This window comes from Physeter macrocephalus, chromosome 2 (assembly GCF_002837175.3).
Source record: "Physeter macrocephalus isolate SW-GA chromosome 2, ASM283717v5, whole genome shotgun sequence".
Classification (NCBI taxonomy): Eukaryota; Metazoa; Chordata; class Mammalia; order Artiodactyla; family Physeteridae; genus Physeter; species Physeter macrocephalus.
Genome location: NC_041215.1, coordinates 48,325,510 through 48,351,940, shown reverse-complemented (window position 1 = coordinate 48,351,940; position 26,431 = coordinate 48,325,510). Strand labels below are relative to the sequence as shown.

The window sequence follows — 26,431 nt, the reverse complement described above, 5'->3', positions numbered from 1 at the left end:
TTACAGTTCAGTACCCTCAGCAGGGAAGTTCAGGGAGACTTCAGGTCCACTGGGGACTGCCTTTCCCAATACCCATAAATAAGACCCTGCAAATAAGCACACGTCATAATAGAGGCTCACTTATCTCTATTGTACATGAAGATTTTATGTATAATCACCTCAAAAATATAAGTATTTTAAATTCATAGGGGAAAATATGGTTCATTTAAGTTGATTTTCTTCTATATAACCCATAATATTCCTGTTACTCCTTTTCTGATATTCTCTTTGTCATCCCCTGAACACTCTGTGTGTGGCTCCACCTCCAGGCATTTGCATGTGATGTTCCTTGTGTCTGGAACACTCTTCCATCAGATGTCCCCTTGCCTCTCTCCTTTACCTCTTAGAGGTCTTTGCTTACAGGCCACCTCCTTAGACCTTGCTGGTCACCTCATCTAAAATTGTGCATCTATGCAAATTTCCCACCCAAATCCTTACTGCTGTTAGCTGGTTACTTTTTCTCCTTTGTACTTATCCTAGGTATATTTTGTTTGTTTATTGTCTTGCTATAAGAATGTAAGCTTCAAGGTGTCAGAGGTTTTTGTTTGTTTGTTCACTGATAGAGCCTTAGGGCTTAGAACAGTGCCTGGCATATAGTAGCTATGCAATGAATATTCATTGAATGGATGAATAGGGCCTTTTATTTGGCTGTCATTACTTTAAAAATAGTAATTAAGCTGATTAAACAAAACCAAAAATGATTGAAGGTTGATTCTTTTTTATTCTAAAATAAGGAGCAATAAGTTCAATCATTATTATTATTTTTTGATTATCTTAAGTTACTTTGGTATTTATTGAAATTGTTCTGATAATGAGCTTCCCTAATGACTTTTCAGGAATCTTAAAAAATTTTACATATTCCCATAATTCCTTTGAACTTATGTAACATTTTTAATTAAAAAAATATGATTTTTAGTTAATACATGCAAACTATCCCTGTCTTAAACTTTGCCAGGCTTTCTGAATTAACATCGCATTTTTGTGCACAGCTTCATACCATGTTTTCCTTGCACAGTTGCATACCTACCTTGAATGATTTTATACTATATACTTATTTAAATAAATTATTCTGCACTAATTTTCTTTATGAATTTGCTGTGGAATTGAAAGGATTCATTTAGCATACTGCCCCAAAATTGTTAGAAAATATAGTACTAACATCACTATTTTAACTATCTCCCTTTTTCCTACAGATTATGCTACAGTTAACCTTTAACATCTTCTTTATATTACAAATAATGCATTTCCAAAACCAGTCATTCATTTATTTGGTTATATTTTTAAAATTTAATTTTGAACTACTTTTATTTAGTTTGGTGGAAAAATTGCAAAATAGTACAGAGAGGTTTTGATATCCCTCACACAGTTTTTCCTAATAGTAACATCTTACAGAACAATACCACAATTTTCAAAACCAGAAAATTAATGTTGATACAGTTACCACTAAAGACCTTAATCAAATTTCACCGGTTTTTCCGTCATGAATTTAGTAGTTATATTTTCTCAGTCTCATGTATTCTGTAACAGCATCTCAGTTTTTCCTTATATTTTATTTTAATATTTGACTTCCCTCATATACATGTTTGTTGAATCTCTACATTGTCAGCCATCTAATATATTTTGGTAAGAAATTAAAGCTACAGTTTATTGAGAATAATAATTTTGATTGGAAGGTTGTTAAAGCATCCTTCACTTCAGTAATCTTGTTCATCTCCACTCCCCCCCTCTTTTACATCCTACTTTTTCCTTCTAATAAATCATCGCTTATGTTAACTTTCTTTGACTTTTGCTTCTATTTATAATTTTTCTTTGTACAATGCTGGAGATCCCACTTTAAAGTAGATAGGCACATTGGAACATGAGTCATATTTCCAGACTTAGTGTATTGACTAGTAACTAAAAATGGGTCCTTGTGAGTCACTTTACTTTCCAGGGCTTTTTTCATGATTTGTAGAATCTAGACGTTGGAATTTATGATTCTTTAGCTTCCTTTTACCTCTAAAATACTGACTTTAGAACTGGGTCCCTGCTTAGTTTTATTATTACATTTTTCCCTGATTCGCTGCTTCACTTTTGCAAGACTACCTGTTGTCCAAAGAAGGGTGTGACTGTATGCATTTTCTTAGATACTTAGATAAAGTTTTTGTGAGATAAATTACTAATAAGGACTTGACTTCCTTTATCACATTTACCTATTATCCACACATGAATTTTGCCTATCATTTTCCCTCTGAGTACTAATGAGGGTCTGAAACAAGGATACTTTTGATAATTTAGTATGTTAAGCTAAGCTCCAGGAGGATGGTCAGATGAGTTGACACATTTGTTCTTTGTCATGGTAATTATAAATGTAATGAAGATGTATAGCCTCTGACTTTTAAACTCAATTTGAAATTTAATTATCACTATCTTTCACTAAACATGATGCCTAAGCAAAGCATGTGCTACCTTGTTTTCAAAGTTCAGTAAAAGTTATCAATTGAAGTGATACACCTATTTGAATGTTTAAATAAGTGCAAAAATATGAAACATATTAGAAAATATAGCTAAAAAATGTCATTTTTATGAAATTAAATTGCTCAAGTGACTTCTAATAGAGTTGCCTTTTCATCTAATGTGAAAGAGATGGAGTAATTTAGTATCAGTACAATAAGTTTCAAAGTATTCTTTTTTTGTTATAAATTTATTTATTTTTGGCTGCGTTGGGTCTTTGTTGCTGTGCGCGGGCTTTCTCTAGTTGCAGCGAGCGGGGGCTACTCTTCGTTGTGGTGTGTGGGCTTCTCATTGTGGTGGCTTCTCTTGTTGTGGAGCACGGGCTCTAGGCACGTGGGCTTCAGTAGTTGTGACTCGTGGGCTCAATAGTTGTGACTCACGGGCTCTAGAGCGCAGGCTCAGTAGTTGTGGCGCATGGGCTTAGTTGGTCTGCGGCATGTGGGATCTTCCCGGACCAGGGCTCGAACCCGTGTCCCCTGCATTGGCAGGTGGATTCTTAACCACTGTGCCACCAGGGAAGTCCAGTTTCAAAGTATTTTATTTTTATAAATTATAACCTACTTCATAGGACTGAAAGGAATATTCAAGAATATCTGTGATACTTTGCGTTCAGAAGCTGATGTGATTCTTGCTCTGTTCTCTCCTTAAGTAGGCCGAATTGGGTAGTAAAAGGGCATGAACAGAAATTCCTTTCTCTCTCCCCATTCACAATGAAGACTCACATTTTGCATTCTTTATGATATGGTTAGTCAGGTATGGCCACAACATGAGACAGTGGAGAGGGTTCAGAAAAACAAAGTTTGTTATATTTACAGGTCCCAGAAACAGAAGGCACAGCACACCACAGAGGACCACATAGGAGACACACCAGGGTGGTCACAGGGCAAAAGACAGAAAGGAAGGGAAACCAGTAGGCCACAGGCTTTACTGGAGTTTCTGTGGGAAAGGCAAGGCAGGGAAAGATAAGCAGTTTAGGATTGTCTAGTTTGAATAATTCCATTGGGCTTTAAACAATAAATCTGGTCGCTGTTGGCATGGTACCTGGCCCTGGGATGATTAGGCAGAGGAATATTGCCTCCTGCAGAGACCAGGTAGAGGAGGTATGGCTCTGGAGTGGTTACGTTGCACCTCAAAGGCAAGTTCTTGGCTGTGCCCTTTGCTATCTTCAGTAATTGGCTATCTCCAGGAGAGGTAGTCTCCCCCCCAGCTAGAAAGGCTTTTTAAAGATGTCAAAACATCATAATATGCAGAAAATAAAAACATTAAAAATATTTACAATACAACTGGGATATTATCTAGAAATTTGTCGTGGAATATTGTAAAATGAGCTATATACTCATTCCATAACTGTGGGGACTTTCTTAAGTTGGAAGCTACTCTGGCTTGCATGGTATATATGTTGCAATGTTTCATCTGGAAACAATGAATGTGAAGAGTGCCCTTCTGCCTAGAGCATTCAGCAGAATCATTTCTGGACTGCAGGCATGGCAGTGGTGTGTTAGTCAGGGTTCTCTGAGAAGCAGAACCAAAAGGATGTGTACATAAAGAAAGAGAAACAGAGCTATATATTTAAATAATTACCTCACATGATTGTGGAGAATATCAAGTCCAAAATCTATGGGGTAGAGTGACAGGCTGTAGACCCAGGGAAAAGTTGATGATATTGCAGCTCGAATCCAAAGACAGTGTAGAGGCCAAATTCCCTCTTCCTTAGGGGATCTCAGTCTACTGTCTCTTAAAGCTTTCAACTCATTGGATGAGTTCAACCCACATTACCGAGAGTAATCTACTCTACTCCAATTGTACTGATTTAAATGTTAATATCATATAATAATACCTTCACAGCAATATCTGAACTGATGTTTAACTGAATATCTGTGTACCACAGCCTAGCCAAATTGACTCATAAAATTAGTTCATCACACATGGCTAGCTGAACAATATGCTTTAAGGTGTGACAGTGTAAACAGAAAATTCCCATAAGGGCAATAGCCTGGAACCCAGAAATGATTTTTATTTATGGTCATATTCATATACTTCTTACTCTATCTGCATTATTAAAGACATAAATTGTGACTTTTTAGGATTTTTTTTCCTTGGGAGACACTTCTCCATGGATCCCTCACATTTCTGCATGTCTTAGAGTGAGGCACTATTTGCCTTTTGTTCTGAGGTATCCTAACAAGGGTGTTTGCATAGAAGAGAGACTTGGAAGAAGAGGTGGAGTATCCATCAGGTGCAGAGAAGCAGGCCTGCTTATTGCCCATTAGAAAATGTTTGGGTTTTCTAAATTTGGAATTCTTCTCCTGCAATGCAATCAACTGTGTGTGAAGGCATCCATATGGGCCCATCCCAGCTGTCCCCAGGGGACTTTGGACTAAAGAGACACCAGTCTGCTGATGGCCATGCTGCTTGCTGTGCCATAAGTAATAAAGACTTCTCTATCTGTCCTACAAGTTTTGTGTCATCCACTGTCATCCATGAAACAGTACCAGGCTAATTTCTTAGCTTGAAAGTAGGGTAGAATCTCAGTTCTTAACAGTTCTTGAAATATTTCATTTTACTCATCACTGTAGATTACTGTATTGGTAACTATGATGCTGTGGCACTCTCTTTTTTCTTACATATGTTCATCACTGCATCAAAGATGACATATCCGAATGTCCTAGAGAGACCAGCAGTATCACCCTCTTCCCAAACTGAAACTACGCTTTTGATAATAGAAGGAAACCACTATGTTTTAATGTATTCTGTTCATCTGAAAAACAAGACCCTTATATGCACTTTACATATCTCTTTGACGAAAACAGCAAAGTATTTTGTTCTCATTCAGAGTAACTTGTGTATTCACCCTCCCCGACCTAATAAATTAACTCAGGAAGGACTTGGAATGACAATGAGGATGAGACCATCAGCCTCAGCTAGCCATTGGGGACAGATGATGTAGAAAACTTTAGTCTGGCCAAGTACTCCTGTAACCTTATGAGATAGAAAATTCAGCAGGCAGCTTTACTGCCACACTATTAATTAAATGAACTTCATTCACACATGTCAGATACATCGCCTCAGGCCTTATTGAAATGCACAAAGAGAATTTGAATTAATTGAACTATAGGAGTATGAGGCAGGAGAGTTGTCCAAGCACTGACTCTGAGGCAAGGTAAGGCATCCCTGGCCCTGGACATATCTACATGCATAGGGCACTTCCAGTTATTTAAGGCATGTGGTCATACTCTGAACTCATGCAAACACTTTTGGAATACTTCATTCCGACTCAGAAAAATAATGTTCGTACTAAGGATAGAAGAACTTGAATACATTGGAAAAATAGAGGCACTGTGTTTTTATAATGGCAATTATGGGGTGTAATTTCCAGTTAATTCCTTATGATGTTAATCAAATTCTGTTGTAAAGCATCAAGACATGCATTAAGCTGGAGATCTGGTTTATGCACCTTAAGGAAACTAAGGCCACTACTGCTCACATCCTTGGCCATTTAATTTTTTTTTTTTTTAATCTTGGACCCATTTTTAAAAGTTGAAGATCTTATTTTAAATATAAAAACTTTAATCCTCTTCTGTTTCATAAATGTATAATATCTAAAAATCAGATCTGTAATGATGTTTTCATTTTAGAAATATGTTTTCCAACCTCTGTTTCAAATGCTTGTTTTATCTAATCCTAGATATTAAATTACTTTAGATAGCTTTCTGTTTTATTTATTTTAAATCCACATAATTATTCTTTTTAATTTACATAAATTTTATTATCTCTTATTCATCCACATTTCATTAATGGTAGGTATCACTTGTAGGAAATAACAATGCTACCATCAAGAATTTTTCACTTCAGTGAAAAAAATCTAGCTTTGATGAGATGTTTTTCTAGAGCACTATTTATATATTCTGTCCATTTATAAAAGTTATTCTTGATGTACTAGAACAATGTTTACAAAGAAAAAGTAATGGAAATTTTAATTATTTGAGTCAAAATAATATGTTAACCTTAAGTATTCATAGAATAAATGAAAAAGTCTGTTTTTAATCTGAATTATATGGATAAATGTCTCATTTCTTCACTTAAAAAGGAACATATAAACAAAATCTTAATCTAAAAAGATTACAGAAAACCATTATTTATTGGAATTTTTCTCTTTTTTTTTTTTGAAAAAGTACAAGCACGTTGAGTTCTTGCCTCTCGATTAATGGAAATGGGTATTTAGTGAAATGTAAGGGAGATTTTGACCAGATTTTTTTAAAAAATCATACTCTTTGTTTGCTTTCGTTATGTAAAAATAATGATGATGATGTAATGAATATTGATTTTAGAATGTAGAATACTTCAACTCAACCCAAAGGTATCAAAGCAATCTACTCTAGCAAGTTTCTCTTTAACAGACAACTTTCTTGCATTTGATCAGTCATGTGTTTCCTTGAGCTAGTGATTAGTATCTCTGTATTACCTATGTTTGTTTGGAAGTTCAGTGCCATAAACCTTCATATGTTATTGATCACCTAGTTGAAGGGTTTTGGTCATAGAGATCCTAATAGTCAATCTCAGGGAGGCCCCATCCAAACCCGGTTGAGTGAAAAATTAAGTGTACGTAAACCAATGCTCTATACGTCTTAGTGTTTCATCTAAGTCATAAGTTAAAGGAAGATGTCAAATGATATAGAGCCAGAGTATTTTCCTTACCAATGTATATTTGTTGAGAAAGGGATTCATTGATTCTTCAGGCTTTGTCCTACAAGTATAAAAGAGGAAGTTTCTTCTGGTTAAAGATAGCCTAAAAAAATTCCCAAGTTGCACATAAGACTCATTTTTGAGTTTTTTTTTTTTTAATTTTCATTCATCCACATCCTTTCCAGAACAGAAAAACAAAACAAAGTGCACACACACACACACACACACACACACACACACACACACACACACAAATAATATTAAAAAACATTCTAGGCTAATTGATTCATTGCTGTCTCAATAGATAGGTAGCTAAAGAGAAGATTATAATAATAATGATACTATTAGTAATAATATTCATAGCAACATTTATGTAGTATTTATTATGTGCCAAACATTATTTTTAAGAGTTTTATATATTCATTTAATCCTCAAAACAATCCTATGAGTTAAACAGTATCATTACACCAATCTTAAAGATTAGGTGTAACTTGCTCAGAGTTACAGAGCCTAGTGAGTGTGGTTCTAGAACTTGTGATCCTAATCACTACTTCATGCTATTCAAACATTTCATTTTTCAAAGACAAAACAAATGAACCAATTAGAGACAGGATCCTCCCAAGTTCTGCTTTTTAGAATTCCATTCCATCCCACTCTATTTATTCACAACTGACTCTGCATATCCTATTTCTAATTAAATTTGGCCACCAGTTAAAATGTAAGGAAATATTACTGAAAAGTTCCTTTAAAAGAGAAAAACGTAAGGTCTATTCCTATCAAAAGAGCCAGGATTTATATATGTATGTATGTATGTGTATATATTATTTTTAATCCTGATGAATTTATAAAAACTAACATATTGAGAATTTACAATATTACAGGCAGTATGCTAAGTATTTTATGTGCAGTAGCTAATTTACCTCTTGTTTACTCATCCTACAGAGTAGCTGCTATTATTATCATCACTTTTTTTTTTGTTTTTTGGTGTTTTTTTTTTTTGCGGTACGCGGGCCTCTCACTGTCGTGGACTCTCCCGTTGCGGAGCACAGGCTCCGGACGCGCCGGCTCAGCGGCCATGGCTCACGGGCCCAGCCGCTCCGCGGCATGTGGGATCCTCCCGGACCGGGGCACGAACCCGTGTTCCCTGCATCGGCAGGCGGACCCTCAACCACTGCGCCACCAGGGAAGCCCTATCATCACTTTTTAAATGGAGAAATTAAGGATCAGAGTGACTGAGTTACTTACCCAAGTGTCAGAAACAAAATTTCAATCGAATAATACTACAACTGCTTCATATGAAAAAGAAAAAAGTATTAAGTCAGATGTCAAAAGGGAATGTTTTAGAAATGAGAAGGTTATTGAGGAAGAAAGTTTCCATGCTGGGTTAGATTTCAGATGTAATATAACTTTTGAAAACCAACAACAAGACAAAAACCAGCCACAGACTATGATAAATAGAAAGGAGTAAATAGCTACTCTCTTTCCATTATGACAGAGCAGGAAAGTGCTCAGTAAAATTAAGTGTCAATAAAGCAAAGACAAAAGTGAAACTTTTTTCTAAGCATAGGCACAATTAACCTGTGAAAATTACTCATATTCGTTGGTAATGAAGCAGATAGCTTAGTGAAATTGAGAATATATCTGATTCACTATAATCAGATTTTCAGTTAGATCAAATCACACACTGTATTAGTCATCCTGAGTTAGGGCACATGCTGATTAGCAGAAAGGGTCACAAAAGAAAATTTTATTTTTTCCAAGGCCAGAGGGCCATGGTTAAAGAATATGATAATAGTCAATGTTTATGACATCTGTGTATGAGGGAAAATGTCATGTAGATTTCCCAGCAGTGTGTGAATGCTCATCTCTGTCTCTGATGTACTACTACCTGTTGTTGTGTCCAGTAAGTGCCAATTCTGTACCTCACACCCAGGAGGAAAAGAGACAAAGGCTTTCCTGGTTTTGAAAGAAGAGAAGTTCACAGTAATTTCTCATACAATAGAGGGATAGAATTATATTTAGGATGTCGTATACTGTTTGGAGGATGGTTTACAGGATGGCAAAAGGTGAGGAAAAGACTCACCGTAGGAACAGTGCAGTTATAAAAATCTCTACGTTGTGGATCCTCTGGATTGGATTTTATCCCTATTCTATCACTGCTCATGTGGTAATAAACTAAAAGCCTTCATTCTTGTGTTAGAGTTTCCCTTTCTGTAAAGATTTGAATTAGGGGAGCTCATATGATTATATATTTACAGTATTCCTTTGAATTATAACTGCCTGTATCTTAGAGGAGCCTGTAATAGCATCCTTTTTAAATTAAGTCTAGAATATACAGAAATATTTTAGTGTTTCTTTGAGATTCACTGTTCATGCAGTTCCATGTTAAAAGCCTAGTCAGGGCTTTCAAAGGTGTGCTTCTGCTGGACCTGTTCAACTCTTGGCAGAAGGGCCTTCATATTATTTTGGTTATTCAGATTACATATTACATGTTTGAACATGCTTTTTGAACGTATTACTAGATCATGTTACTTGATTTTTCTTCTGAACAGTCTATGAGACTGTATTTTTACTCTGAGAACTTATCTTTCACCCTTTCGTTTTCTCATCACTTATATTTTCCTGTTTTTCTGCAGATCACTGTTTCAAATAAAATATCTCAAGAGAGGGCCTGGCATTCAAAACAAAATTAAAAAATATTCTATGGAATGATATTTGCAAAAATCACACTATAAAGAATTTATAGATCAGAATGTATTCCTTTTAAAATTATACTTTTTATTAAGTAGAAGGTAAGTAGTGGACACTAATGTAAAATTTCTTTCTTGTTTTTGCTTTTTGCAGATCTGGATAATGTGGAGGGCATTGCTGTGGACTGGATTGGAAATAACCTTTACTGGACAAATGATGGCCATAGGAAGACCATTAATGTGGCTAGGCTGGAAAAGGCTTCTCAGAGTCGGAAGACTCTCTTAGAGGGAGAAATGTCCCATCCCAGAGGGATTGTGGTGGATCCTGTTAATGGGTATGCAATATTTGATCAGCTTTATATAAGGAAAATTATATTAGATAAATTTGGTTTTTACATATTTAGTATTAGTAAGTTTTGTTTAAATCCACATGTACATTCACACATGAATGGCTTCACTGGGAAAAGTTGCTCATTTAATGATTATCTCTCCTAGAGAATGTGCTAAATAAACATGTCAAGATAATTGAACTGAAATAAACAGATTATTTATATAGAGAATATATTTACTTGGTTTATTCAGACAAGCACCATAATTCTCCATTTTAGACAGCCTGACCTGACACCAAGATAAATAATCAATTCAACCAGCAAATCAACCAATTTAATTTTTTAAATTAAAGGCTATTGAAGTTTAAAGTATTCAAAAAATAGAAAGTTTCCAGTTTTTGTACATTTACTGTGGGCCAGGCATTTTGTTAAATAGATTACCATGTTCTATGTTGTGATTCTGCACAATAATACTTTGAATTAGTTGCCGTTCTCATTCTTGTTTTACAAAGAAGAAATTTGTAATGGACCTGCAAAAGACCATTTGATTATTAAGAGCCTGGTTAGATATTTAAATCCAAGCAACCTGTCTCCAAGACTTTACTCAGAGCCACTATACTCCACTACTTTTTTTTTTTTTTAACATCTTTATTGGAGTAGAATTGCTTTACAATGGGTGTGTCAGTTTCTGCTTTATAACAAAGTGAATCAGTTATACATATGTCCCCATATCTCTTCCCTCTTGCGTCTCCCTCCCACCCTCCCTATCCCACCTGTCTAGGTGGTCACAAAGCACTGAACTGATCTCCCTGTGCTATGCGGCTGCTTCCCACTAGCTATCTGTTTTATGTTTGGTAGTGTATATATGTCCATGCCACTCTCCACTACTTTTTTTAGTCTAGTTTGGTAACTCTGTATTTTTGGACATAACCATAGTTTCCATATAGTGACATCATTTTATAGTATGTGCTACTTGTTTCAGGATGGATTATTTTGTGCAATTTTTGAGAATATGTTTTCCTTTGATTTTTATTCATAGCTATTACCTGAACACAAGCAATAATGTACATATAGAAATATTAAAGAAATGTGAAAATTCCTAGTAGAATCTCAGAATTAAATGAGTGGATTGCATAGTCTACATGTACAGTTGTTGTATGTGGTTTTTATCCCCTCCGTGGCTTATATTTCACTGTTTCAAAATGGCACCACAAAATTAATATTTTTATACCTTACTATTGCATACAAAAAAAATACTTAATTGAATAAGAAGCACATGACTCCCTTATAAACTGAGATCACCAGATTGCAGTTCCTGAAATTGTTTGTATTGAGAATAGCTCCAAATACAATCAGGGTGCTTTTTTCCAGTCTGACCTAATCAGTGGATGAACTCATTGCATGTTTTTTGTAAGGCATAATTATAAAGTAATTTTAGTGATTTTATGTGTGGATTCTTTAAATTTCTATTCCTGGACTTTTAAACCAAGTCATCTATTTGACCTTTAAACCAAGGCAATCTTAATTTTTAGAGAAAATATTTATTCCACGCTGTCTAAATCTCCTTGAAGCAAGATGTTTCAAATATATCTTAAAACAACATCTTCCTTCTCAGTATTCTGTTAGAGGAAAATATTTTCCGATGGAGTCAAAGGGTCTTTGAGGTGCTTGGAGAGATGACATAAATGTGCAGGTCATAGAATTAGATGATTTGGAGAAAATTTAGGGGCCACTAGACCCATCTCTCTCTTCAAATTCAGGAATCCACTTCAACACTTCTCTAAGAGGCAGGTATCCAATTTAGATTTGAAACCCATAACATCTACATAGTTCAAAGTATCTGGAGACAAATCTGATTGATATGACATTTTTTCTTTTCAGTAAGGTAGTAACTGCATCCCTATAGTACTTATCTCCCAGCTAATCCTATATTTGCCTCTGATGTTGCAAAGAGTGACTCTTCTACTTCTTCCTTCAGACAGATTTTTAAATATTATAGAATACTGCTATTATGCACCAACCTGAAAAAAAAAACGCATGTGTGTATGTATATATGTGGATATGTGTGTGTAGGTATACGTATATACACGTGTATATATGTATATATACACATATTTTCCCCTAACAATATACAATGCCCAGAGCTCTGATTATGTATACAGTGGTTAACAAAGCAGGCATAGCCTTTACCCTCATGAAGCATCTTGTATCATCTGAAAAGTAGGGAATGGGCAGATTCATCAATAAATAAGTACCAAATGAACAACGAATGTAATTTCTAGAGAACAAAGTGATGGAGTCAAACAAACAGGTTGATATGACGGCAACTAACAGAAACCTATTTAAATAGGCTTGCTGAAAGGCCTCTTTAAGGAGGCATCATTTAAGCTGAGACTTAATTGTAAAGAAGGAACCAGCCATGGAGAGTGAGGAAAAGAGTTCAGATAAAGAAAATGGAACAACTGAAATCTTAAGTTGGGCAAAAGCTTTACTGTCAGAGGAACTGAAATGAAGACAGGCTGGATTATAGATGGCAAATGGGAAAGTGACTGAGGATGCAATTGGAAAGGACAGCAGGGCCTTGCCCACTACCATGAGAGATTTGTACTTTGTCTTCAGTGTAAATGTAAAATAGAGAATTAATATAGTCAGATTTATATTAAAACAACAACAACAACAACTAATCTTACTGTTCTGTATAGAATGGATTGGAAGACAGTAGAAGTAGAAATGGAACCATGTGAATTTAATTGTCCAAATAATCATTTGACCCTAATGTAAGTTTTTTAGAAGTGAAGAAGAAAGTTTAGTTTGGAAAACTCCATTTAAAATAACATAATATAACTTTAGTCAAAACATTTTTTTTTAAAGACCTGGTTCATTTACGTTTTTCTACCATAATACCTTTTTGCAGCTGTACACAGGAGAGCATCACAGATTTTCTCTGCCATAATAGCCTATTAACAAAAAGTACTCTTCAGAGGTATGGTTTTATCAAAAGCATCATAACCAATTATAGAAATCTGTAAAGAGATAATTTTTCATTTACTTATTTATTAAAATATATTATTGAGTGACTACCGTATAGATCAATAGAAATCAGTAAGACAGTGATTGTCTTCAAGGAGTTTATAATCTGGTGTGCTTGGTGTACACACACACACACACACACACACACACACACACACACACACACACACACTTTACCTATAAAATAAAATAGAATGAAATACATGCTCTTTGGGAATTCGCTGAGGTTTTTAATTCAGAATTGAACTTTAGAAGATGGATAGATTTCCAAATGAATAGGGTCCCAGGGACTTTGGGTGTGCAGTCATAAGGTTAGTCACTGTACTCTGAAGGGACAGTATGAGTAATTGTTAGAGGTGAGGAAGCTAATGGCAGTTTTGAGGTGGGATGAGTTCATTAAGGCTAGAGCAGGAGACATTCTAAGGAACATAGCAGGAGGTGAGACTAGAAATATGCAGAAATCTTCAATGTTGTAAGTAAAAGTTTTGACTTATTTTGCTGACATCAGAGTAATTGGAAGGTTTTGAGGATAAAAATCACATTTTTCAATTCATGATTTAGGAAGACAAGTGAAAGCCATATGATAGCTCTATGAAAGACAATCTGTTGGGAGTTCCCTTTGAAACGTGATGAAAGACAGACTGTAGCATTTGTAATAGCAACAGAAAAGTGGGAACTGAGACAACAGACAGGAAAGAATAGGATGGGCAGGCCTCAAAAATGGTTGAAATGGGGGTAAACCTGGAGGAGGAATCCATTATGATGGACTGTTCCTCAAGGTAATAGCTACAGATGAACTCCTTCCTTTGCGATCATTCCAAATCTCAAAATCTCATGAACATCAATAACTAAGAAACCTATAGCTCCAGTTCTGATTTCTCAAAACATTATCTCCAAGAAAAGATGAGTCCAAAGCTAAGTGCATATTTCCCTCCAAACAGGATTTTCTATATCCCTCTCTCAATTAAAAGTACCACATCCTCTAGTTAACAGCTAGATATTATGTCGTCAACTCAATCAAGTTTTTTAAAAGTTATTTCACTTCCATGGCAGAAAATCTTAAGGATTTTTAAATTTCTGGGATTGACCCATCAAATAATACAATTTAAATTGGGGGCATGATTAATATCAACAAAGCCAAGCTTAGTGCTACAGAGTACAAATAGGAACGATAAATATTCCCTGCCCTTAATTATTTGAATTTTTAATTGGAATTATCAGACATGCAATGCCATCAAATTCAATGTATGGTATAAATGCAATAAATTCTATAAAATAACTAACAACTATCACTAGGAAACAAACGAATGAGCTAATTTTGACAGAAAAGCTAAGGGCAGACTTCATTGAGAAATTGTATTTGAACAGGGCTTGAAAAATAGAGGTACAATTTTTTTTGTCATAGTAGAAGACCGGCTTAACCTAATTTTTATTTGATGAATACCCCAAGTCCCACCTACAAAAATATTTATGTTTTCTCCTGCTTGTTTTATAGGTTGCATTTCCTATTTTGTTTGTTTATGAATCATCATATTTGATAATAATTATAAGGCTTTCACAATATAGTGATAACTTTTAATCAGCTGAGTAGATGATCACGTATCTGGTCTCCATCAGATTGGCATCACTTATTTAAAATTTGTTTTTCTTATATTTTGTTTGACTAAAAATAGTCTCAGGTAGTGGATTGGATCACAAACAATTCTGTCTTCAAATAACAACACAATATAAAATATGTTTAGAATATCCAGAATTATCTCCTGTGTGTGTGTGTGTGTTTGCATGGACATATGTGTGTGATTCGGGTTAGAGAGTCACAGGAAAAAAGTGTTACTATTATCAAGAGGGAAAGCTAGGGGGAAAGATAATTGCAATTTAACAAGTTATAAATTAGCAACAATAATACAACTGCATTGATTAACTGTGTTTAAGATTTCAGAAATGGTATCAAGAGAGATGAAAAAGTTGTTATTTCTCTTGTACATAGCTGATTTATACAGTTGAAGTAGTTTTGCCTAACTAGCACAGGATTAGAGCAAATGGAATGAATCTTCTGTTTATTCTTAATTTGTCCCAGTAATAAACCCACTTGAAGAACAGGCATGTTACAAGATAAGCATAGTACCATGTTTATTTCTAGGATTAGAATGTATTTGGACTTATTAAAATTCACCAATCTAAATATACTTCCTCAAGTCTAAAAAGGCATATCAACATAATTGTAAACTGTTAAGAGAATTTAAAAAGAGCTTAATTAGCATAAAAGAATAGCTGGTGTGTCACCTCCTCAGCTGTCCCAAATCTGCCTGTCTAGATCACAGTAGGATTTTTAGTCATGGATACAGATTTGTCCCAAATTACCTCAGAAATTCTTTAGGGTCCATAACAGATGGGAGGCAGAGGATCTAATAAGGGTACTTCCAGGGTTAGCAGCTTAGAAAATTTTGAAGCTTTTTAAAGTCATATATGAGATGACTGAATTAAAGCCTTCACTTTAATTAGTAACTCAGGAACTTTCACATGACCCTAACACAACACATGTGGAGGGTTTTAACCTTATTCATGAGGCAGTTGGAACGTTAGCTCAAGGCCCCTTCTTCCACTGTTATAACTTACACAAAAGATTTGTTTTTAAAGGCAGATGCTTTTGTTTGAGACGGAAATTAAAGCTCAAAATCTCAAGGTCAGTCAACCTACTGTTATTAAACTTTTGTGCAGCTCAATCATCTTCTGCGGGTTTTAGGGTAATAATAAGCAGCAATAAAGCATAGATAATTTGCATCAGGAAGACAGATTAGACCTGGCCAAACAAACCCAGTATGACTGTGTCCTTTAGAACAGAGACAATCCAACTGCCTGCCTTAAAAAAAATAAATAAATAATTCATATGAGATTAAATAAAGTCTGGAGTAGATCATTAACTGTGCTCTCATTCTCATGCCAGTTAATCTGCTTTTTAAACACATAATTGATTATATGTTTTATCAAATGGACATTTAAAAATAGTAATGCCTCAAGAATCATTTCCCAAACTTTTGGTACCAACACCAAAGAAAATCAGGATTTGGCACTTGCTGTTAGGTTAATTAATAAACGAGGCCAGTAAGTGCTGTAGTGGTGGTCATGGGTTTTCTGAAATGTGTCTAATTGGCTCCAGTGAACAAATCTTAGCTTCCCTGAGTACTTTGCAGCTGCCTCCTCTGGGCAGATCAGCATTTAGGTAGGAGAACAAATCAGAATGTAACTACATTTTATGGAGGTGCCAAATCTGAGGAAGCGTCTGTCTATATGGTGGCTGGTTGAAATGACACGTGTGCGCTCTTGTTTTTAATGTCTTAGTTGGATGTATTGGACAGACTGGGAGGAAGATGAAATAGATGACAGCGTGGGAAGGATTGAGAAGGCCTGGATGGATGGCTTCAATCGGCAGATTTTTGTGACTTCAAAGATGCTGTGGCCAAACGGCTTAACTCTGGACTTTCACACCCACACATTATACTGGTGTGATGCCTATTATGATCATATTGAAAAAGTGTTTTTGAATGGAACTCACAGGAAGGTAAAAGACAAATGCTGCTGTTTTAACCCACAGGCTTCTGTCACAGAGCCTTGTTGTGTTGTGTTAAAAATACTTTCAAGTTTATTTTTACCCCTCTGAGGTGGCAGCCAGTAGTCTCTGTGGGGTGGCTGAAGGAGGTAGAGCATTAAGCAGTGCAGCTGGCAGTTGCCTCCAGGAGACCAGGCCCAGCTCACTGTGGCATGCCAGGATTTGTGGGATTTTTCAGAGAAGCTCTCAGCATATCAGAGCTGTTTGAAAATGCAGTTTTTCCACATTATTGATGTTTGCTAGGACCAAGCACCCCAACTCGGTTCAAATATCTTCAATATTTGCACCTGAAATGTAACCTATGTATTATGACAAAGTAATTAGAATTCATTTATTCAAATAAAGAACTTCATGACATTGGAACTAAAACACAAGAGTGGACTGAACTTCAAGCCTGTGGGTGTGAATAAATATCAACATCTTCTTGCCTCTTTTGGTAGAATCGTTGCAAAATGATTTTGCAGTTCTTTGGTGAGCTCGAGGATGAAGTTGACTGTGTTGGCAAAATATCACCTCTGTATTCTGTCTTATAGTCACCTAAGCACATATAACATTATGAACTGGCTTCGACTGTTTAAATGATATTTGGAAAAATAGAATATTAGAAATTACCAAAATGCTTCCTTTGACAATACACTTTCTTCTTTTTTGGAAAGGAAGATTGCACAATTGGTCAAGCCCATTTATTAAGTATTCTCTTTGAGAAGTGTCCTAATCAATTAAGACCATTTCAATCGTTGGTTAACTCTAAAAGTGCTTTAAATGTCTTTCCCCAAATAAATAAAATTGATTTACATTTAACCTAATGTCACATACTTAAGAGGTGTTAAAAAATATTTATGATCCCTTTGAAGATGTTGATATGTACACAATATACATAGCACTTTATTAGCCAGCATATTTTAACCTACATGGAAGTGAGCAAAGAAAAATAATAAACTGTCTCAATTATTCAACATATGAAAATTTGGTATGAAGAGTTCAGATAAAAGGAGCAAAATTTCCGTTTCTAACCCTATATTATTTGGATAACTTGCTCAATCCTCTCATATTTGATGAATTGAGTCCAAAAGGCTATTTCATATTGTATGCAGTATCATTTTATAAATTGTGATCGACGAAAAAGTATTATTATTATGGGAGGTATGATTCGTATTCTCTTCTACAACCTTACATGCAATACAGAACTTATCACAGGATTGCTCCACTGTGTAGTTTAAGCAACCACAAAATACACGGGAATGTAAAGAATATATCAAGACAAGCGGAATTAAAATTAGCCAGGTGTCTCGTATATCTGTTTACTACCAATAAATGTTTCTATGTTCAAAATTAAAATTTTACTTTCCTCCTTGTCATCAACTAGATTTCTTCAATTTGCATTAATCCAACTGAATAAAGGGATTCCTTCCACTCCCAGTGTTGTTAGACCATGTTGTATCCCTTGGCTATTGGATGAGCAATACTGCAATATACATAATGCCACTAATTACTCAGATCAATTCCTGTGCCAGAATATGATACTGGAATATCATAAAGAAAAGAGATAGGGAAGAGTATCAGGCAAGGTCATTTTAATGTTTGCATTTCTTGACCATATATATAATGCCATGTATGAGAGAATTGAAATGGATGAAATGTACATGGTCTCCTTCAAATAACATGTCCTAAAAACAGAAAATATGCTCACATTGTGAAATCCATTTTTCAAATACACTGAAAGAAACTGTAAGTTATTAGTTAGATCATTATCTGTTCTACTTAATTGAATATCAGCTTCTCTAAATATTTGGTTATGTTTCTAAAGGTCAGGTCTGATTTTTCACAATGTGTTTATATTTTACAGATTGTTTACAGTGGGAAAGAGTTGAACCATCCTTTTGGACTGTCGCATCATGGGAATTATGTGTTCTGGACTGATTATATGAATGGTTCCATTTTTCAACTAGATTTGATAACGAATGAGGTGACATTACTGAGGCGTGAAAGACCACCCCTTTTTGGGCTTCAGATTTATGATCCTCAAAAGCAACAAGGTATTAAAAACCAGATAAAATTGCTTCTGAGTTTCACATATACTAATACTTCAAGAGGTTGCATAAAGACTTTATTTTGACAGTGTTGCTGAAGTTTTATGATAAAAGGTGTCTAGTCACTCCAAAGTCACTCAAATCTTAGACTTTGTTACCATAAAAATTTATTATTTATTGTTCAAAATATCCTGAGTGAGTAACTCTGGGAATTCTATTTGAGTGAAGTTCAAGGTTTTCTCCAAATACTTCCTTTTTCATGTCATCTTCACTGAAAAAGGCTGTTATTTAAAGTAAAAAATCCTCAATGTTTTCAAAGAGTCAGTATTGTGAGCAGTGGAAAAACTTTCAGTGTGGAAGGAACATTATGGGAAAATGTTAAAAAATACATTATACAAGGAAAATAGTATTTTTTAAAGTATCTTAGTATATTTATCTGATTAATTTCATATACATTTAAGGAACATTTAATTATTTTAGATGTTATAAAAGTGAAATAATCTACCATGATATTCATGTCTTATTAAAATCAGATAATATTCTTGTATCTCTTTATCTACATGAGTTATTAATATTTATTAGGCCATCCACAAACAGCATGACTCAGAACTTAAGTAACAAACAAAAAAAAAGTTTAGTAAATTATGTGGTAGATTTTTGGTTATGAATCTAAATAGTCACCGTTCCTTTTTTTAATATGGATATCCTTGTGAAAATTTAATGAACATTGAATTTTTTCAGTGTGTATGTTGTCAGTAGGAAGTTACCTAACAACAAGAGTTTTTTTGAAGATATTTTGGCTTAATCAGAGATTTGAAAAGCAAACTATCTTATTCAAGGGCTTCACTTTTTTCTACTGTATTGAAATTGCCTCACTGGGATAGAAATGCAATTTTATAAAATAATAGAAGTACATAAACTAAGAAGTTTCAATAGCTAATAAAAGATAAAATTGTCTTTAAAAAGAATAAAAATTAATTATTTGAGATGGTATAAGTTATAGTTGTGGACAAGAAATTAAGAATAGAGGCAGTTGCCTGGATAGATCACATGGTAATATTTTCTATTCACGTCAGCTGCCCCACCACAATTGTAGTTTCTCTACGATGAACTGGAGACAACATTATGAACAGCAACAACCCTCCTCACCTGCTGCAGGCTCTTGTTTGGAGGACTGCTGTTCCCTCTAATTTTACGGTCACTAGTTTTCTGGATTTCATTATACTAATCAGTATACAGTCACATTTCCTGTTTCCATTTTCTTTAAAAATTGTTCATCTTGAATGTCGTCGCTGAACTCCCCTCTGCCAAATTGCAGGACATTTTCACAGTCTTCATGTTCTTTAAAATTCTAGTTGCTTTAAAGAGTTCATTAATTAAATGCACCACATGGGATGAGAAATGCCTTGACTTACTGTAGAATGGACTTGCCCTTGGATACAAGTCCTAACATTTTCTTCTTCTGAAAAATCAGGACCCACCATGAAAGATTTAACAAAGATAAGAGATGTTTTCTTTATAAAATTCCTGTTAGGATTATATAACTATTTGTTATATAAGAGCAAGACTTAGAACAGTGCCTGGCACACATTTTATATTAATCAATTTACCCCTACCATTTCTTAATCAACAGTCATATATTTTTGAGTTTCCTTCCATATAAACATTTTAAATAAATATCCAAAGGAGTAATGTGTCACAAACATAACAACAAAGAGCATGCCTCTGATAGGAATATGAGGAATGTATTCTATATTCATGAAGAATATATCTGGGGTCTCAGACAGTGCCATTGACATAATTGTTCAGTGCTATCCCTTGGATGGACAAGGTTCTTTTAAAAATGCCTATTGATTTCTGTTATACATATGAGAAATCCAAGTGTAAGGCAGATGTAGCCATTCTCCTCAGAAGACAAAGAGCCAGGGATAAACTGGGATTCCAATTCAAGTTTGTCTGACCACAAAGTAGCTTTATATGATTAATTTATGTAGCCATTTTTATTTATGAAAATTCTATAACTATCATACATTTAGATAGGAGAAAGGAACATGTGTTTTTTTGTCATTGTAGTTTTATCATTAATAAATTTTGCATTCAATTAAACTTTTTTTTAATATAAAGAGTCCCTTGACTACCTTTATAGAACCCAGGATTCAAAGATCTTAGATTACAAAGCAGTAGTATAACAGATACACCTTTAAATAAATATATCTTTAAATAATCTACCTTGAAATGCAAAGTATGTAGACAGAGTTTATATGTATTCTTACTCACATACAAACAAGGAAATCCACTTTATCTTGTTACAACAGACATATGTATTCTCATATTTGTACCTTGTTTCTACACCCACAAATGACTGTTTCTGTCATTCAACTTGCTAACTAGAAGTTTCATTCATTCAGTTATTCATTAATTCAGCTAATGTTTATCAAACACACAGTCTGTGGCAGCTACTCTAAGGGGCAGAATAATCTTACTTCTATGGCCGCTGAGCCTGCGCGTCCGGAGCCTGTCCTCCGCAACGGGAGAGGCCACAGCAGAGGGAGGCCCGCATACCACAAAAAAAAAAAAAAAAAAAAAAAAAAAAAACTACTCCTCCTTTGTTTTCCTTGCATATTTCATTTGTAAAAAAGTGTCTGCTGCCAAAGTGACGTAATCTAGAATTTTGTTTTGTTGTTTTTAGTTTGTTATTTTTCTGTCCCTTATTGATCTAGTTTTATTTTGTCGTACATAAACAAGTTAGAGTATAAGAGCATAAATTTTAAAGAAAAATTCCTGTTTCTATTTATTTAGAAATAATATGATTATTAGTATTATTACCTAGAAATAAATAATAATTCTTGTTCTAAATCCTTATTTTTTAAGGATTATTTCTTTTTTCTAAATATTAGAGAAGTCATTTAAATCCTTAGGTCTTTAGCAGTTTCACCCACAAACGAGACGAAACCTACCTTTGTAATTTTATTATAAAAATTGAATTAAAATGAATGTGTATGTAAGGTAACTAACCCTGGGATTGATGCATTATGGATTTTCAATAATGAAATCTATCAATATGTTAATGAACTCTTTTATTGATATTTATGTGTAATTATTTTAATGGTGTTCGTAGTCAGTCATGTTTTGTTCACTATACAGTTTAATCCTGTACATAAAGTGCATAATATAGACAGAACACCTAAGCATCCTAGGAAGTATTACATCTTTATTCCATAGTCATGGAATAAACACGGCTAAATCTGGAAGCTGCTTTAAAATATTCTGCATTCCCTATTGGAAAAAGACTGAACTAAACTTAATTATTTTCTGAGTTCAGAAATTGATGGTGTAGCTTGAATTATTAGCTTCCTTAGCTTTCAAGTGTTTTTTTTTTTTTAGTTTTTCTATACATAGCAAATTGAATTTACTTCTCAGAATAATGAAAAGAACTATTATATAATTTAGTTAATTTCTTCTGATCTGTGACCACACAATGATAATCTATGGGAGTGAGTTAAATATTTATTGCATAGAGTGATATTTCGAGTTTTTTAACTCATTTATTAATACTCCCTGCTTAACATATCTAACTCCTGAGGCCCAAAGTATAATAAACTGTTCTGTCACTTTAGTCACATTTTTGGCACTTGCACTTTAACTGCCAGTACAGTTTTAACCATTGTATTATTTTATTATCTGTGTCCCAGTAATTAAAAGCTCTTCATTTTTAATGTTTGAGTAAGATATTCTGATATAATCAAAATGTTACTTATTGATACCTTGGAAAATACAACATAGTATAAAATGATCCTGGCATTTGCACTGCCAGTTGGAGTGCTGGTCTATACATATATAGCTGGTCTATACATATATATCTATAGTATATAGATATACTTTCTTCCTTGCCTTTCCAACTTGTAGGAATAAATGGCATCCAAATGGTGACTACCTAAATTTTATTTACTTTTACCTACACCTTTATAAAACAGATCCTCCAGCCTCTTCAAAAATTTACCTCAGTTTTATCTGAGTGTCCGAGAGTGTCTCACATATGTTCATGAATAATACCTTCATGAATTTTCCCTCAGGCCTACTTTACTGATAGCAACTGCGTGCCTCATCAGTGCCTCTGCTGTTTAGGTCCACTGGGACAACACTTCACCCTTGTGTACTGTACACTCTCCTGGTACCAGCAAGGCTGCTCATTTTTCAGGCTTCACAGATAGCCTGCATTCCTTGTATTCCTCAATGCACTTACATGCCAATGTACTCCTTGCAGAAGAGGAAGGAGATCCCACCCATTTCCCCAGTGTTTGCTTTCTGTTTACTTCGGATCCAAAGGCACATTCCAAGTGCCAGTGGTCTACTTTCTAAAGAGCTCAAACTTGCATACACTGGGCCCATTCTAGGAAACTGTCCTGGACAGACACCATTCTGTCCACTTTATCCTTTTCTCTCCTGTTACCTCTCTGCATACAAACCTCTGTCTCTTCTAACCAACTTGTAAATTCCTCTTATCTACCAATGCATCATATATTTTCAAACATTTTTAAATCTCATTTAGGATTCAGCAGGAATCCTTATTACATTAATAAATAGGTACTATTTGTGGTATATATGTGTGTGTGTGTGTGTGTGTGTGTGTACATTTTTACGCCTATGTACATCTCCTGGAAAGAACATGGGCCTGAACCAGCTAACCTTGTATGGAATCAGAGTTCTCTGACATATTTTCTTCCCTCCTCTTGCAGGTGACAACATGTGCCGAGTAAATAACGGAGACTGTAGTACATTGTGCTTGGCCATTCCAGGAGGCCGAGTATGTGCTTGTGCTGATAATCAACTTTTAGATGAAAATGGGACCACTTGCACATGTAAGTGTCTTTTCATGTTATACTCATTGTTTATAGGTGTCTTTCTGAGGCACAGAAGCAGATGAAACTAAAGGAATTAAAATCAAACTCAAAAAGAGAAATTCAGGTAATGGCTTAGGTATCATTCTTTTTAGACTATAAATAATCAATGGAATTAATATCTAATACACAGATGAATAATGATAATGATGAAGTTTAGCTGAGTATCCTGTCACTGCTGCATCTAGTTTAGTGAAAATTATAAATAAGTATGTGCCACAGAAGAAAATATTTCTTGAAATTAAGGAACCTCACCATCAGTAGTTGTAAGTAAAAATGCATAGTTCTTGGTTACATAGATATTTATTACTTTAAATAGCATAGTAAGCTCAGTTATCTATACTTGGTGGTGAAGAGCAAGAAAGGAGGCAAAAAGAGACTTCCGGGGAATTTCTACACTTTATCAAAATAGGGAACTAACTGAATTGCTTGACCTGGATTTAAAGCACTTTATTAACTTTTGCTGACCTTCCTCAATTTACTGCATCTTGCTTTTCCAATGTGACCCTTTTGAAACTTGTCCTGTCTACACACATCATGTCCCTGAAGCACAATGACAGCAACGATGCCATGCATATATTGAGTGCAATATAAATATTTCTGGAATGACTTAATCTTGAATTGTGTGTTACTCATGATTCTCCAGAGAAAGAGAATCAATAAGATGTACACATATAGATACCGAGAAGATTTTTTTTTTTGGCTCTTGCCATTATGGAGGCTGACAGTCCCAAGATCTGCAGTCAGCAAGCTGGAATCTCAGGAGTGCCATTGGTGTAGTTCCAGCCTGAATGCTGGTAGGCCTGAGACCCAGGAAGAGCCAGTGTTTCAGTTTGAGTCCAAAGTCAGGAAAACAAAAACAAAAACATCACAGTTCAAGCAATCAGGCAGGAAGAATTCCTGTTACTTGCAGGAAAGTAGGCCTTTTTTTCTATTCAGGCCTTCAGCTGATTGGATGAGGGCCTCTCACATTAAGGGAGGGCAATCTGCTTTAATTTGGTCTACTGATTCAAATGTTAATCTCATCAAAAACACTCTCACAGACACAACAGCGTAATGTTTGACAGAAATCTGGGCACTCTGTCGCTTAGTCAAGTTGACACATAAAATTACCATCACAAATTGTTGAATAAATATTTCATGTATTTTTCCATTAGTTATAATTATGTCTCTGGGAGGCAGAAGAAGAAATAAGTGTAACAAAGAAGACTTCAACTTATCTGTGATGTCTTATTTCTTTTAGAGAAGAAAAGATGTGGATAAAAGAAATTTAAAATGTGGATTTCTAAAGCTGATTTAATAAATAGTAACATTTGAGAAATATAAAAACATTAATGAAAAATCTATTTATAATGCCATTATTCAACAATAAGCTTCTAGGACATTTTCACGGGGATCCTTATAATTATATATCATAGAAGTTATTATTTTTCTACTACTACTAATAATCATAGTTAACATTTATTGAATTCTTATACTGGATGTGGCATTTAAAAAAAAGTTCATGATTATCATTAGTCCTTACAATAATCATATAAGGAAGATAATATTACTATCTCATTTTATGATTTAAAATTTCGACTGAGAGGTTAATAACTTTTAGAAGTTCATGTAATTAGTATGTAGAACATTTGGAATTTAGATCCTAAATTATTTCATTTTGGTAATTAAACTCTTAATTATGTTGTACTTTACAAATTTTGGATCATACTAATATAAATTATTTTGTCCCTTATTTTACTTGATATGAGCATAAGCATTTTACCATGTAATAAATGTTTTTTGTAAATATGATTTTTAATGACTGCTTTTTAAGCCATTTGTCATCTTTTCCTACTTGATGTATGGTATTATTTCTGATACATTATTATATATTATTTGTGTGTTACTGTACTGTTTGTGATTCCTTCTGTATTTTACCATATTGTCCATGGTTAGTTTGTTATATCTTCTTCTCATCTTCTTTAAGCCTTTGGAATAATATCACCAATTAAGTTCTATTTCTATTATTTTGAGTTTCAGCGATTTGAGATGAGGACTTTGGCTTCCTTCATTCTATTCTCTTCATCTTCCTTAATTTCAGTCCTTATTATAATTTAGGATTTCTGACAAGGAATATTATTTTGAATTATCAAACAATAAGTCTCTTTAAAGATGTTTTAACATTTATAGATTTTTGATGAACTTTACAATATTTTCTTTTAGACCTGGATCAGTGCTTCACTAGTTGTATTGGTTAGTACTCAAACTTTTAGTTCTTCATTGTTTATTTATTAATTTTCACTGATGTATAGGATAGATGGAGTATAATTTGAAATAGCTTCTTCAAGATGACTACAAAGAATGTATATTGTAGAGTTCTGTATTCCAAATATGTCTCCTTTGCCTTTATATGTGAATAGCAATGTTGACCAAACTAATTAGTCTTCAATATTCGAGAAATATTCTTTAATTAGATTTTGAGATAATATACATCAGAGCACAAATATGAATTTTACCCATGGGCAAGTTTTTTTTCCCATTATTAGTAGTATTTAAAAAATTGCCTGGGCTTCCCTGGTGGCGCAGTGGTTGAGAGTCCGCCTGCCGATGTAGGGGACATGGGTTCGTGCCCCAGTCCGGGAAGATCCCA

The 26,431-nt window shown here is 34.4% G+C and overlaps 1 protein-coding gene across 1 annotated transcript in view; it reads left to right on the top strand.

The window, feature by feature from the left end:
* LRP1B (LDL receptor related protein 1B) overlaps positions 1-26,431 on the top strand; it is a 1,933,320-nt gene that overhangs the window by 1,108,173 nt on the left and 798,716 nt on the right. Inside the window, exons 12-15 of the mRNA XM_024122386.1 lie at positions 10,060-10,240; positions 16,604-16,823; positions 18,718-18,907; positions 23,638-23,760. Of these exons, the coding sequence (XP_023978154.1) occupies positions 10,060-10,240; positions 16,604-16,823; positions 18,718-18,907; positions 23,638-23,760 (714 nt within the window). The remainder of the gene's footprint in view (positions 1-10,059; positions 10,241-16,603; positions 16,824-18,717; positions 18,908-23,637; positions 23,761-26,431) is intronic.